The sequence below is a fragment of the Nannobrachium achirus genome (genome assembly GCF_963921795.1).
Source record: "Nannobrachium achirus genome assembly, chromosome: 1".
Classification (NCBI taxonomy): Eukaryota; Metazoa; Chordata; class Actinopteri; order Myctophiformes; family Myctophidae; genus Nannobrachium; species Nannobrachium achirus.
In genome coordinates this window covers 16,182,661-16,198,655 of record NC_137810.1, presented here as the reverse complement: position 1 = coordinate 16,198,655, position 15,995 = coordinate 16,182,661, and the positions used below count along the sequence as shown (strand labels likewise).

The following is a 15,995-nucleotide window of genomic DNA, read 5'->3' as shown; positions in this document are numbered from 1 at the left end:
CCCATTGATTCCGGATGGGCGCCCCAAATGCATTTATTTGGGTCCCCATCCGGAATCAATGGAGAAAAAATTACTATAATCAATGTTTGTCTTAGGAATGTGACAGATACAAAAAAATATAGAAAAGTCTCCATGGCGTGAGTAATCAATAGAACAATTTTCATTTTGGAGGTGAACTACTTCTTTAATAATATAACTTAGTTGTCATTTCTAGTAGGATATTGAAGCAATAACACTCGTAGCCTCGATGCAATATGCATTTATTGAACATAATCCAAAAAAGTTCTTCAGGTTATGTCATGTGAAGTGAACATGTAAATTCAACACTTGTGATGAATTTGCACGTCCCCAGGCCAGAACATTACTTAAAGGAGTAGTTCACCACTTTTCAACCTGTCTTCATATAATAGGTCCTCACAAATGTTCATGATAAAATATCACAATTTTTTTCTACTCAGTCCAAGTCTCCTAGGAGAGCTGTGGGAAGTTCAGAATCCATCGTCTTGTGACATCATCATTTTCCAAAAAAAAATAAGTAATCAATATTTTTGAAAAAAATATTTAGATTTTTAATATCGCGAGAACAATGGCTTCCACTTTAAAATTGCAACTTTTCAGGAATAGAAAGCCTGCAGTTTCTATAAGCTGGATTGGTAATCGATGATGTCACAAGACTATGGGTTTCTGACCAGCCCACAGCCCTCCTAAAAAAAAAAAAAAAGAAAAAAAAAAGAAAAGCTATTTTTGAGTGAGGACCAATTATATGAACATAGGTTGAAAAGTGGTGGAGTGCCCCTTTAAGTAGAGTACTTTTTAAGTGCAATTATGAGGTATTTGTACTTAATTACATTACTTGAGCATTTCCAATTTCCAATAGACTACCTTTACTTCTACCCCATTCCAATTATTTGAAAACTTTAGTTACTAGTTACTTTATAGATAACCACTTCGGCCCTATATATACGGGACCGTACCTATGTTCCCCAGGTTCTATGTTCCCCAGGTTCTATGTTCCCCATTTACCCCCACAAAAAAGGTTCTATGTTCCCCGCTTACCCAAAAAAGGTCCTATGTTCCCCACATTACCCCCACAAAAAAAGGTTCTATGTTCCCCGCTCATCAAAAAATGCAGGAAACATTCATTTCAAATTATTAATAACAACTCTAAATACACACAACAGAACATAATGAGGAGAACATTACTAGTGGGACATGGGGGCATTAGGGACATCTGGGCACCATATTTTTGTTATGACTGGGCATCTGGACGAGTGGGCACCTGTACATCTGGGTACTAGGGACATGTGGGCATTTAGACGAGTGGGCACCTGGAAGAGGAGGCACTTGGGGTGGAGACATCTGAGCAATAGGGACATGTGTGCAACTGGACAAGTGGGCACCTAAATTAGATTGCCCACGTGTACTGTAAGTGCCCATCTGTCCAACCATTTCCTGCATTTATTTTAGTTGGGAACATATATCTTTTTTTGGGGGGTGGGCGGGGAACACAGAACCTTTTTTGGAAGAGGGTGGGTGGGGAACATAGAACCTTTCTTAGAACCTTTCTGAGTGGGCGGCCCACCCTATGTTCCTCAGGTGGTGTCACGACTCAAGAAACGAAGACTCACGATGCGAAGCTTGCCCGCTATTTTCAAAATATTTACTTGAAAACGTGTTAAACGACATTCTGCATAATACGTGTACTTTCTACTTCTGGATATGATACCAATACTTACGGACGCGTTTCGACCTTGTGGGTGCTGACGAAGCCCTAGGCTACAAGGTCGAAACGCGTCTGTTTTTATTATCCAGGCAGTGAGGTAAATACCTACAACATTTTAAAAAGGAGATTCCTTGAGTGCTGGCAACTTCTTCATTGATTCGTGTTCTTTTGAGCCGTGCACCGAAGAGACTTTCTAAATTGGAGTGTTGCGGGATTTCTGCTTTAGTGCTTTGTTGCACTTGCAGGCATCTTTGTCTACTTTTACTTGAGTAGGCTACATTTAGAATTTCGGACTTTTACTTGTAGCGGAGTATTTCTACATTGCAGTAACCTATTGAAACTTTTACCCAAGTAAAACATTTGAGTACGTTATCCACGACTGGTTAACATATAATTGAAGTGTAGTCTACAATATTCTGTCTTCCACATGGACATGGTGCAGGCCCATAGTGCAGGCCGCGGCCTTCAACTTTTACACGACTTCAAAAGACTCGAGTCAACTCCGTCCTTACTCCATGTCCACGCTAATTACTCTCGCTGTTTTCATCTATTACAAGTATTTTGGCACCAAATCATGCAAATTGGGCATAAAAGCATTAATTATTAGGCCTAAACGTATCATTGTTTGTACGCTGCTGACCTTACCTCTTGGATGTTGAGAAGAAAAGAAGGATAGTTAATCAATGCACGTGTGTCAGTCCGTCGCAAATGAGTGGGGGTGATTGACAGGCTGATTGACCTATAGCAGGTAGCAGAGTGTTGTTTAGACCCGCCCTGCATCAACCGGCCGGTTGGTCGCATCTTGATTGGTTAGATGGTCGCCAGGCAACAAGTTTTTTTTACAGTCAACTTTCTGAAGTGCAGACAGTAGTGAAAGAAGAAACTTTACTGGAGTAAAAGTAGTAATATCATAATGTTGAGGGACTAGTATACTTATTACTAGTAAAAGTCCAATAGCAGATCTACAAGCTCATAAGATCACAATGCTAGCCAGGCGCTGTGAGCTTGTAGATCAGTTATTTTTGAATATCACAAGTAGCCTATAATATAGGGCTTAATTGGGTATGTTTTGTAATTATAATTTAAATCTGCAGAGCAACTAGTAAAGCTGTCAAGTAATTGTAGTGATGTACAAGGTACAATATTTGCCTCTGAGAAGTTAGAATAGAACTATAGAAGTAGGCTATAAAGTATCAAACATTGTATCAAATTGTACTGTAGTACAGTACTAAATGTGCATAGTAAGTTTCCACCACTGTAGTGTTGTAGCCTACTAAATAACCAGTTTATCTGTTGTCCTCAGGTTTCAGCTACTGTGAAATAGTTCTAAGATTTAACAGGTATCCTACCCAATATTAAATGCATCAATATGACAAAAAGGGCATTATTAAAATAATAAATGTAGTTAAACTACATTTTGGAATAATATTGTGTGATTTAATGCACATCTGTTTACATACATTAGTGAAGAACCTAGTATGAAAAACAATTGGGGAGACATACACAAATGATTTGCAAGATGCAACTTGTTGGCCACAATACATTGTTGTGTATTTCGACTATTCAACATTGAATACAGTGCCACCATGTGGCCAGTGTGGGTATTTATTGAGGAAGGAGCAGACAGTATCCGGAACCATTGTTTCACACCGGACATATTTTGGTAGCGCACATTAATAACAGGACGAGCACTTGCTCTGTAACTTTAAATTCGTAAAACATAACGTTCTACATCATATACAGGTAGCTAACGTCACAATATAATTATGAGAAGTGTTGTTTCTAATTTGATAGACCGTTCCGATGAGCTATAGTGTAAAATGTGTCTAATTATTCCTAGAAATCGATGGTTGACAGATCTGGTCATTGTCATTTGTAGTTGATACGACAAAGCAAATCAACGGATCAATCGATGACAACATAGCTACAGAGTACACTAACAGACACTACTGGCTACGTTATTAATATTCTTATGTCTCAAGCTGGTAGGTTCGATTGTTCAACGATGCAGCCCGCAGGCGCCAGCCCAGATCCATGCGTCCGTCTAGCGGTGGGCCGGTGTGTGCGGACCCTCTCCACCTCTACAGACACTGGAGAAGTGCTGGCCGCTCTTCAGGCACTCAGCAGTTACCTGGATGATGACCGACCAGAGGGTAAATATTGGAAAAAGTACTCAAATGTCCTAGACTATCAAGTATAGACTTATTAGACTATCTATACTTCAATGTAGAAGAAATACTCTGTTACAAGTAAAAGTCCAGAATTCAAAATGTACTTGAGTAAAAGTAGAATAGTATTGGTGTCAACATGTACCTAAAGTACCAAAAGTAAAAGTACTCATTGTGCAGAATGCCCCATTTCAAGTTTTCACATGTAAAAAATATCTTTTGAAAATAACAGATCTACAACTCACAACTTGTCACAAGTGTGACACATTATGAGCTTGTAGATCGGCTATTTTAAAATAGCCAAAATGTATATAGGGCTGGAGTGGTTATGTATATTTTTGTCATAATAATCAAAATCCATAAAGTAAGTAACTAGTAACTAAAGTTATCAAATAATTGTAGTGGAGTTAAAGTATAATATTTGCCACGGAGATGTGGTGGAGTAGAAGTAAAAGCACTGAAAACTGGAAATACTCAAGTAAAGTACAAATACCTCAGAATTGTACTTAGTTACTTTACACCACCTCCTCAGCTCAACGACCAGAGTTCGCCAACGCACACTACACCCAAGCGCTTCAGTGTCTCATCAGCAACGTCCACACCGATTGGTTCCAGGCGCTCACGGTGGCCCAGCGCACCCAGTTTTGGGACGGCTTGTTCCTCCGAGGTCCTCCGGAGCAGGCTTTATTGGTGCTGATGGAGGGGGTAGGTATGTTAAGGTATGTGCTTAGAAGAAGTACTAGGAAGGAACACGCTGTGAAATAACTTTAATGAGGTCAATATTTATAGGTCATAATATAGGTTGCCAGTCTTTGAAGTTGTCATTGCAGCTGAATAGAACATCTGGAAAATATAATTACAAATATTCGCTGTCAGTGTGGGAAAAAAATAAGATGTGTAAATTCAGAAGTCATCGCCATGTTTGCTTTTGTTGGACATTTTTGTAAAAATTAAATTTTGGGCACAGACATACAAAATGAGAGGACAGTAATATTACCAGAGCTATAGCCTTGAATGACCACAACAGGTCTGTAGCTCTGAGTAAGGGTCCATTTGGTTCCATTTGTACACTCTAAGAGTTAAGGGGGTCCTTGCAAATAATAACTTTGAGAACCACTATTTCTAGTGGTGTGACACTACTAGTACGGTGACATACATATTTTGATGCAAACCTGGAGACTTGACTTTCAGTAATTGGGTATTATGATCAAAATAAGATCGTTTAAAAGGTGTGTATAAGAAATCTTAACAAGGCCACAGACACGGCCACGTCTTTTCCACAGACACATTTGTCCGTGTACGGACATGTCGACGATCCATGTGTATTGTTGCATGTTTACATGGATTTACTGCACTTTTTTATTATCTGCCCGTTCACCTCATTTCACTGGAAAATGTCTCTCCGTTGCAGTCCCAGTGCTGGCCTGGACTGCCTGGTCGACGTCACAGAGGCCTTCCTCCAGAGCGGTCGCCTCGCCGCCTTGCTGTGGTCCTACAGTCAGGGGGCCGCGGGTCCCTCGGATTCCCCCCAGTTCAGAGAGATCCTTCTGGGACGCCTGGTGGCTCTGCCAGACCTCACAGCCAACAGGCTCCATGCTAGCAACAAGAGCCTGTTTCTCCCCCAGCAGTACTACCCCCTGCTGGCTGCCGAGGTCCTCTGCACCCTAGAGAGGGTCTGCCAGGCACTCCGAGGTCAGGGCTGTCACCATCTACCATCTACAAGCTCACAATGCGTCGCACCGCTACGTATTGTGAGCTTGTAGATCGGCTATTTTCAAATTGACGAAGTGTATATACTGTATGTCTGAAGTGGTTAATGTATATTTTGTAATAATAATCAAAATCTCAAAGTAACTAGTAACTTTAGTAACTCAAGTTTTCAAATAATTTGTAGTGGAGTAGAAGTACAATATTTGCCTTTGAGATGTAGTGGAGTAGAAGTAAAAGTACTGTAAACTGGAAATACGCAAGTAAAGTACAAACGCCTCATAATTGTACTTAGGTACAGTACTTAAGTAAATATACTTAAGTAAATGTTACTTTACACCACTGATGACATTTCACTTGACAATTAATTGTCACTCAAATAATTGCGATGACCGTTTTTATTGCGTTTCTGTCGCTGAACATTTGACATTATGAATAAAAATGACATTGATGTTTGGCTTTTAGGCTTCGTGAACTAAAGTTGCGCAGGGCAGATATTACAAATAACACACACATTTAATTACTATTTTTGAAAATGTATGAACACTTTTAACATGGAAATTATTATGTGATTAAGTGATTATGTAATAATTGTGACAGGCCTACTCAGGGCCTGGTTGATGAGCTCTTTTAACATTTACAATGATTTCTCATAATCATTTCATATTTCATGCTTCTTCCTGTATCTACATTATTATAATTGTTCTTTCTTTCTTTCTTTTAACAGAGGGAAAAGATTGTTCATTGGTCTTTGTGGCACAGACACTTGGAAAAGTGTGTGTTCAGGGACATAGTGGTGAGTTGAATTATGTTTGCACTTTGCAGCGGTCTACCTCAATCACAAATTGCATGTGGTTCTAATACTATAATGTATTCTTTCCCTTTCTGTGCAGCCATTGGGCTCCATTTTCGTCCATGACTTACCCCTTATCCCTAAACTTTAGATGCCCTTAATAGCTGATCTACAAGCTCACAACAACGGCTATTTGAAGTATTTAAAAAATGTTTTTCTAAATAGTAAAAAAAGGGTAAAGATGTTTAGGCGTAATGGACGAAAATATAGCCAATTGTCTTTCTTTTCAGAGAGCGTGGCAAATTATAGGTTACTATAGTATAATGCAGTGGTTCTCAAAGTGGATTCCAGGGACTCTGTGGGTTCCTTTAGGGGGGTCTAAATTGACTCACACAAGTCTGTAACTCTGACAGTGAACAAATGGAACAAAATGAACCTTAACAGGTTCATTTTGTTCCATTTGTACACTGTCAGAGTTAAGGGGAGACCTTGAAATTTGAAACTTTGAGAAACACAGGTATAATGTGTTTTCTGCCTTTTCTAGAGTTGGTGTTTGAAGTGCTGGCTCCTAGGCTCTCCTTCTGCACACAATCAGACATGGTGTGGCAGAGGGTCTGCTGGAAGCTGCTGCAGAACGTTCCAGAGCGATGGCTGGAGAGCGTGCTCACTGGGCTTGTTCAGGCTGTCAAGGGGTAAGCAGTTTAACCCACTCTAACCCTGGCATCCCGATTTTGGACCTGTAGTTATAGCCTTAAATGTAAAAAAATAAATAATAATGTAAAGATATGACATGACAAAAGTAGTCACTGCATGACACTGTACATAAAGTCTAGAAAACATATTAATCATAGAAAAGGAACATAAGGAGAATTTTGCACAACTGTCTGGTCTCTGGACTCTGGCGCTGTAGATACCAATCTTTGCATTGTCCTTTTTTTTTCAAGGCCTGGTGCCCTGGGCAGGATCATGGGGAACCTGGTGTTGAAGAATAAAAAGGCCCAGTTTGTCATCACTCATAAAATGCTTTTGCTGCAATACAAGTATGAGGTGAGAAGAAGTTGTACTATTAAGTCTGTGCACACTTACTGTACCTAGATAAGCTTTTGTACCATTCAGTTGCATTCTTTCTCTCCCAGACTGGGGTGTTGAGAACACTTATGGGTTACATGGCAGCAGACAGGGAGCGACGGCCACTGTTGATACAGGTGAGTTCAGCTTTCTAGCAGCATTTACATGTATTATTCGACAACATGTAATGTAATGGTGGTTTACTTTCATTGTTTTCATATAAAAAAAGCAAACCTTTTACTTAACCAAACAACTTGGTTCGATTATCACATTGCATAGTTACAACCACAGAAATAGAAAGATATACAAAGGACATTTCTATTCATAGTAATGCTGTGGTTCTGCATCAAATATTTTGGAAGAGGAAGTAATCAATCCATGAAATGTTTGTACCATTGAATGGTAGTATCATCATGTAAAGTAGACTAAGCAAATCAGGTGGCTGTGAACACAGAAGTACGGCATTTATGACTGATCTACACTGTTATATTGTTTTATTGTTGTCACCCATAGTGTCACCAATTTCTTTCCTCGACAGCAATTCTTTTTTTGACATTCATGTTTGTGTTTGTTTGCTATTCAGGTCCTACGGTCACTATGCCAGGCCTGGGCCAACCCCAGTGCAGTGAGACACACGCCTATAGAGCAGCAGCTGTATGTCAGCAGGGCCTTACTGCTGTGTGTAGGACTGCTGAGTGACACTGAACTACAGGACCTCCGCTCAGGTGCAACCGCAACGCTCAGCATGTCTGACTCAACTCACTCACTAGATCAGTATAAGCTCGATATATGCTATTGCCATAGATGTGCTAGATCCCAGTACCGTGATAGAAAACTCTTCAATGATAGGTTATACTTGTTTTCTTTGTATTACTGTATAAAAAAAGCATTTCTCTCAAGTATTCTCTGATTGTTGTTGGTTAATTCGTTTTCTCCAGGATAAAGAGTCAATAACAACTTCAGCTTTTCCCCGTTTGTTGCCCCTACTTGAACATGATTGCATGATGAGCCTCAATCTCTGTGATCGCTATGCTCTCGCTATGCTCTAAATGTTGAAATGTCCCTCTTGTGTGCTCTCAGAGCTCCTCCAGTGTATGCTGGGTGGCATGCAGTGTCATCTAGACAGTAATGTGGTGCGCATCAGACGTATAGGCATGGTGGTGGGAGAATGCCTAAGCTCCCGCATCGACATCAGTGGAACCACCAAGCTCAAATTTGAGGTAGAATCTACTGTGTTTTATCGCCGTGCAATCAGACTGATAAAAAATGATATTGGTTCCTTGGACCTTAAGTGGTTTGAGGATTTAAATATGCCGTTTTGAAATACCCAAAGCAAAAAATTGCATTCAAATCCCTATGCATGCATTGTTATTTTCCACTATGTGTATTTTTTGAATGCCTACATGGTTTTTGTTGTGCTGTTTCATAGTACGAACAAGATGAGGAATCCCAGGAGTTGCTTTCGCTGATGGTGACTCCGTTGGTTGAAGAGGAACCTGAGCCAGAACCTCAGCCTGTCAATGGGTCAGTGTTGACCAGATTGAAACATCTTCTCCCCCAGCACCACCAGCACCTTTAATGACCTTACTCATGTATAGGGCTGTCATGATTATGACATTTTACATGACGATTAATTGTCTCTCAAATAATTGCGATTAACGATTTAATTGTGTTTTTGTCATTGACAATTACATTTCTGTTTGGCTTTTAGGCTTTGAAGTTGCGACACATAATCTAAATATACAAATAAATTACTGACATATTTGACAACTTTATACTTAAAAAAGAACATTGATAGTGGAAATTGCCGATCTACAAGCTTGCGTTGTGAGCTTGTAGATTTGCTTGTAGATCTGCTATTTCCACTAAACGATTATGACGATTATGAAAAATAATCGCGATTATGTCAAATAATTGCAATTAGACGATTATGTAATAATTGTGACAGCCCTACTCATGTACTGTATCTTCATGGTGTCCACAGAGTAAACCACCATCATCAACAGGCCAACGGGCTGACTTTGCTGCCGCAAGAGTTGCCACCCAAAACTACGACAGAACCTGAGCCGCCTGACGTTCACTCAGACTCCGATCTGGATAGGTAACAGTGAGCTGTCAGTCACGCGTAATAGTGAATCGTAGCGCCCTTCTTGCAAGCGCCGCCCTCCTTGCATTCTCATTGGCTGAATGCAAGCCTGGAAAAACATTGACACCGCCATTACTTTTTTAAGAAAACAAGGATAGTTATTGACCAAACCACAATGGAGGCGTGCCGTCTCAAGCAGACTTGAGCCATGCTCGACACCGCAGATGGAGCTGTGTCGAGCACTGCGAAGTCCGCTTGAGCTGACTCAGTGTTCGAGTTACAGTATATCCCGGGACAGAATAGTAAAAATAATGTATGGTGGTGGAGCGTCACTCAAAGTGCCTCTGGCCAATCACAGCGTGTCTTTTCCGGGACTTGCCAGAATCGTGCTACGGTCCACTATCAGGCGTCAGTCACATCATGTTTGCAACTCATATTTTGATGGGTTAGGTTTGTAGGATACTAATGCAGAGATGTGGTTTTAAATCCCATGTTGTTTTCCCTTCCAGTGATGATGACCTCACCCCATATGATATGTCTGGTGATCAGGAGATAAACCAAGCATCCCCACCTCGCTACCTACGAGACTGTCTTGAAGGTACAGTTTTGCCGGACCAGATGCAACGCTACTTATATACACATGTACTTGTAGCCATTATATGTCCTGCTTTTGTATTGCATGCTTGTTGAATTCGTACTGCACAAGGAATAGTCTTGTCACCAGTTGATTGAGATTCATTTGGTTCTGTAATTTATCATTCAAAAAGGAACTGTCTGCGGGACTATTTCAGCTGAGATACATTCATGATCGTTGTACACTCTGACCTTTGACCAATCCCTCTGGTGTCTTGTCTGTCAATCCATCCAGCCTTAATCTCCTCTCAGGACCCAGTGAGAGTGGAGCTCAGTCTGAGAGTTACAGAGAGCCTGGTGAGGAAAAACATCTCCACAACCAAAGAGGTGAGCCAACAACAGAATAAAGCGTCTTTCAGACGGGAGGCGGTTGACGTGCCCTAGTAATTCATTTTCAGCGAGTGGCGGGCGATAATTTGGGACGCACGGAGAAGTTGAGAAGCCGAGAGGGGGACTGAGCATTGGTTAGACCTCCCGTTGGTTAGACCAGGTTAACATTCACCAGGTTAGCATTCACCAGCGTCGGCAGGTTAGCTACTCACCAGGTTAGCATTCACCAGCGTCAGCAGGTTAGCTACTCACCAGGTTAGAATTCACCAGCGTTAGTTTTACTGAGGTTATGGGTTAAGGTTAGGTTTAGGTGGTCTAACCAAAGGGAGGTTTAACCAATGCCATGTTACCGCGGAGAGGCAGGCGGGCGCGGTCTTGTGAAATTCACGCGTGCCTGCTCGTTCGTGCACTCGCTCGTTGGCAGCAAGAGCTGGATTGTGGTCATCTTTGTGAAATACCGTCCGGCGTTTACTCGCGGAGCGATTGTGTTATTGTGTGTCTACCGCGGTACGATCCCCGCTGATCCAAGTGAGAAAGACCGTGGCAACCACGCCCCATCTGTAAGGTGATTAACTGTGCTGACTGCTTAGCCATCTGGTTAAATAAATACAATTTTTCATTATAACTGAATTCATTTGTTATAACTTCTCATTGAGCATTAACCGATGGCATTTGCTTTTCTGCACGTTCATTTAATTTCCATTTCAATACATATTCAATATCAATATCACACCAAGCATTAGGTCGTTGATTTGCTAGTTTTCAATTATTATTTTTTCTAACCAAGCAAACGTGAAATCCTTTAATACGAATACCGTAATTTTAGATGACTGCTCAACATTCTGACCACGTTATGTAACTCTGTCTTCATTCAGATCAGTGTCCAGCTGACCAAGGTGCTCCTTCACATGGAAGATAAGTTCAACACAGCTGGCTTCCTGAGCATCAGACACTCTACGATGGTGGCCCTCACTGTGACCGACTGTGTCCCTGTAAGACCATGAGAATAAACATACAGTAAATGTAGGCTTTGTCCAGCTTCTATACCACTGTTTCCCAAACAGTGGGTCGGGACCCATTTGTGGGTCACGGACCAATTTGTAAGGGTCACAAATCGATTAGAAGAAGTAGTGAAAATACCAATCTACAAGCTTGCGGCACCTGTTAGAGTGCTGATCTTTTAATTAGCATAAATAAAAAAAATCTCCTTTATTTTACCACTGAAATTGTATTATGTGCTTTATCTCCAAAAAGGTGACTCAGTATCTGACCACTGAGTTTTACTCCATGAACTACAGTCTCCGGCAGCGACTGGACATCTTGGAGGTGAGACCATAATGGCATCTCTCTGCCTTTTCATGGCCACCAGCTATCTTTAAGTGGTAATAGCAGAGGTAATATAGAAACTGTGCCTTTCTGTCTTTGTACCAGGTCCTGGCTATGGCTGCGCAGGAGCTATCTCAGCCAATCACTGATAAGGGCGCTCTGCCAAAGGAAATCAATCCCATAACTGATCTGAACCTGTATCCCGGAGACAACCCTGTCCATTGGCGCCAAGTAGTTGAAAGGCGGATTCAAAGCAAGACAAAGCGCCTTAGTAAGGTACTCCATATACAGTAGACCTAATGAGAATTGGGATTTGGCTGTCCGTGATAGCTAGCCGTAGCCATTTTCGAATTTTCGAATTAGAATTTTGTATCCATTTTTGGTCCAGGCGCATATCACTTAGGCATTGCCACATAGGCATGGATGCCTGGCGGCGTCGCCGGTTCTATTCCCGATCCGAGCGACCTTTGCCGCGTGTCACTCCCCATCTCTCCCCCCATTTCCTGTCAGTCTACTGTCCTATCAATAAGGCATAAAATCCCCAAAAGAAATAATAATCTTTAGAATTTTGTATCCATTTTTCATATTTGGCCAGACCATACATTAACAATTTTCATCAGATATTGGTTAATGGAGTATTTGAGTGAATGCTTATTGACTAGAAGAACTTGAGTAATTCTGTCTTGTCACCACAGGGTGTCACATGTCCTCCAGCCACGGTCACCCCAAACCGTTACGCACCCGTTGCTGGCCACTTCTTCTTCCCTCTGCTCAGAAATTATGACAGGTGAGTGTCTTTCAGACAAATGTGAAACACACCCACATATTTCCACCATGATTTGTTTTGTAATGTGATTCATTCTAAAGCACTGAAATGTAATGCTTGTCTGCAAGGCCTCAGGTGACCTTTGACCTGCTAGGCAGTGACCACCTAGTACTGGGGAGGCTGATCCACACCTTGGGCCTCCTTATGCATCTTGCTGTCAATGCACCGGTAAGCCACAAGTTCTTATCAGACATTTATTTACTCTGACAATTCCGGTCGAGAATCGAGAGAAAACTTTTGAGGGAGCCCTGTCCAAAGGCTTTGAGATTTATGAACCTCCTACTGACTTCGTAAAACCATTCATCTGTTACTCAAGATACTGTGAGGACAAGACACGTGACGTGAATGTGTCCTGTTTACTTGCAGGTAGCCACTCAGATGGGTCGTGCCCTTTTGGACTTTGTGTGGACGGTGCGCTTCCATGCTGACCAGTAAGTTTGGTGCATATGTACTCTGTGTGTGTTTGATGGAGGAAGTCTTGTTTTTGTAGTGTCTGTTGTGATTTTGTGAATTTCCCCCCTGGCTCTGAAATGTGATATCATTAAAGGTCTGCTTTTCACTGACACTGACTTGTTGGATGGAAGTTGATAATAATCATCCTTGGATAATGGACAGTGGACACATTAACAACGCATGAATGAATGAACATACATGAATATAACAACAAACTAATCAGTAATTATCTGTTCTGCATGTTTTGCCAACTCGGTCCAGGCTAACCTATAAACTCTGTCACAGGGTGGTGAGACGGGGTGTCCTGTTTGCTGTCTGCTCTGTATTTCTGAGCATGCCCAGTCAGCATCTGCTGATGCAGCTCAGTGATCAGCTGTTTGAGACAAGATCTTGGCTCGCAGGTAACAATGTGGTGGTGAAATTATATGAACAACATATTAACATATTAACAACTATTCCGTCCTACTGTTTAAAATGTCTATATGGAATCTATGTTTCAGATCTAAAATGAGAAGGAACAGTTTAATTTGGGGCTTTAATCAGAGTAAAGGGTGAAATCTCCTGGTTATTCCTAGCAAGGAATACGTAACTTTTAAGTGGGCCTGAGGTTGCTCCTGCAGTTTGTGCGTCAGTCAGCGATGTCCCTTCCACCCTTTACACACACACACACACACACACACACACACACACACACACACACACACACACACACACACACACACACACACACACACACACACACATACACATACATACATACTGTACATACATGGACAGCCCACAGCCATGCACAGATGAGGTGATCATTGATGGGAAATACATGAGGATCCATTCCTGTCCTATAAAGTCTGTCTGTGACGTGTTTGGCTGATAATCTTTACAAAATATATTTACACTCCCAAGGATAAAAATTGCATTGTTTGTCAAGGTAATAGTACAATATTGTGTGATTTGTCTTAATATTTCTATATTAATTTCCGGCCTAAATGCATCTTTAAAGTGAGCTAAGTGCCAGGAATACATAGGTACTTTGAATGTGAGAATGTCACAGCATTTGTAACAAACCATACCACGGTTGACTCAAAATTTCTTGACAATTCAGTGAGTTATGATTTTGAGTGTGGAGAGACCTCCTGCTTCAACAGGCATATACTGTACATGCAATGGCAGTATGGGGGCCACACTGACACATCATTCCAATGAACAGCAGCAGCCAATATTTACTTCTACATATCTATTGAGTGAACAGTGAGGAGTGCTGCCAGACAGTAAACTTGTCTTTGTTGTATAATTCACAGATGTGGCTGAAGGGGATGCCGACGGAGACTGCAGGAGTTTGGCTGTGCAGAGCCTGGTACTGCTTGACAAGAGCCTGAAGACACAGCTGGATCCACAAGCACTGGGCCTGCAGTCATGATGAACTTAAACTTTGTTTGCATTTTGTGCATGTAAATACACGCCCACATAACACGTACACACATCCATGATGTTAACCCACATCTATCAGATATCTATCCGTTATCCTGAAACAAAATGTTTGTATTGAGGATGTCTTTCTTTTTTACCATTTCCTGTACAGGAAAATCTCTGCACTGTAGTTGTTTGTTTACAAAGGACATCCTGCATGCATACACACACACCCATACAATACAAATGTTACTCATCCCATGTGATATAACGAACATTGGGTAGTGTCTGCTACTGAACAATGAAATACTTTTGAAAATGGGCTCACTTTTTTCTTGCCAACATTAAGTCACAAGGTAAAGTGGTTGTAAACGATGTTGCTAGCAAGTACATTATTAATTAACTTCATGTAAGAGAGGCGTCACTACTGCTTTCTCATTTCCCAAATTGGTGGGAAAATCTAACTTAATGCCAATCAGTGTTTCGATTGATTGAATACTGTATTAGCAGTTCGCATAGGACAAACTGGACAGTACAGTTCAGATAGGTCTACTAATAGGATTTAAACCCAAGAAATCACTATATGGCATGTTTACATTGAGGTCATTTGTACGCAATGCATTGAAAGAAAGATTTCCTGTTTATGTAAATGTATAGGAAAGCTTGCCAAGACTTTCTAAATTAACCAGGAAATTAACAACAATTGATTTGGGGGGTTAAAGTGGCTAAACTGGTGAAATTGATGACAACTAGGTGAATTTTCTTTGCACTTTAAGTTTATCTTTGTGCTGTTTAACCATAGCTTGGCTTTGGCCCCTGAATCGCTAGCCACGCTGGTTAAAAAAACATGTGGTGAATGATGAAGTGAAACTAAATTAAAATTCATGCTGAGTGTCAGGGTAGTTCATTGGTTCTCAAAGTGGGGTCCAGGGACCCCCAGAGGTCCTTGAGGGAGTTCCAGGGAGTCCCCAGCAAAATGATATAGGAACCAAATGGACCCTTATGAGTATGTAACTGAGTGTACAAATGGACCCCAACAGGTCCATTTGGTTCCATTTGTACACTCTGGGGTTAAATTAACTTTGATTTTAATATATTGGGGTCACAGAGATAGAAATGCCATTAAATGGGAGGTTTGTACTCTGTAGCCTAATGCATGTCAAACTGGGGGGGTACTTGGAATTAAAATGGTTGAGACACTGCCCCCTAGACCCTTAAAAAATCTTCTCTTATAATCCAGGTAAATTCAGTAATGCATAAATACACACAAAGCCACGTATTGGAGCGACTATTATCGCTCAAAAAGTATTAAACAGTTGATATTCAATGTGTTTTCATCTTTAGAAAGCACTAGACTAGTAGTGTCTATTTCAAAACAGATTTTAACAGCTTAGATATTCGTCCACTAGGTGGTGTCAGAGCGCTATGGTCAGACATGATATCCAAACAAATCCCTCCGTTCACTAAACGCTACT

General features: G+C 41.1%; 1 protein-coding gene across 4 annotated transcripts; it reads left to right on the top strand.

Moving 5' to 3' along the window:
- Positions 1-3,390: 3,390 nt before the first annotated feature.
- LOC308281705 (telomere length regulation protein TEL2 homolog) lies at positions 3,391-14,841 on the top strand. Of its 4 annotated transcripts, XM_080721972.1 has the most exons (22): positions 3,391-3,466; positions 3,706-3,876; positions 4,424-4,610; positions 5,303-5,583; positions 6,326-6,394; positions 6,936-7,083; positions 7,336-7,438; positions 7,528-7,596; positions 8,043-8,184; positions 8,540-8,679; positions 8,889-8,983; positions 9,444-9,560; positions 10,055-10,143; positions 10,414-10,505; positions 11,384-11,500; positions 11,763-11,834; positions 11,940-12,110; positions 12,530-12,621; positions 12,729-12,828; positions 13,027-13,091; positions 13,399-13,514; positions 14,412-14,841. In XM_080721972.1, the coding sequence occupies exons 2-22, from the start codon at positions 3,729-3,731 to the stop codon at positions 14,528-14,530; spliced, it is 2,532 nt and encodes an 843-aa protein (XP_080578098.1). In that variant the 5' UTR covers positions 3,391-3,466; positions 3,706-3,728; the 3' UTR covers positions 14,531-14,841. The 4 variants fall into 4 exon arrangements, 1 of the variants encoding a protein (XP_080578098.1); XR_013961863.1 differs by lacking the exons at positions 13,399-13,514; positions 14,412-14,841 and having other exon boundaries at positions 11,940-12,105; positions 13,027-13,049; XR_013961864.1 differs by lacking the exons at positions 13,399-13,514; positions 14,412-14,841 and having other exon boundaries at positions 11,940-12,105; positions 12,736-12,828; positions 13,027-13,046.
- Positions 14,842-15,995: the final 1,154 nt, after the last annotated feature.

What these genes read in the sequence shown, in the direction of transcription:
- LOC308281705 (XM_080721972.1), top strand. Translation starts at nt 3,729, where the DNA reads ATGCAGCCCGCAGGCGCCAGCCCAGATCCATGCGTCCGTCTAGCGGTG. An exon ending in GACGGCCACTGTTGATACAG is followed by an intron (nt 7,597 to 8,042) that starts GTGAGTTCAGCT and finishes TTTGCTATTCAG; the next exon opens with GTCCTACGGTCACTATGCCA. An exon ending in ACTACAGGACCTCCGCTCAG is followed by an intron (nt 8,185 to 8,539) that starts GTGCAACCGCAA and finishes GTGTGCTCTCAG; the next exon opens with AGCTCCTCCAGTGTATGCTG.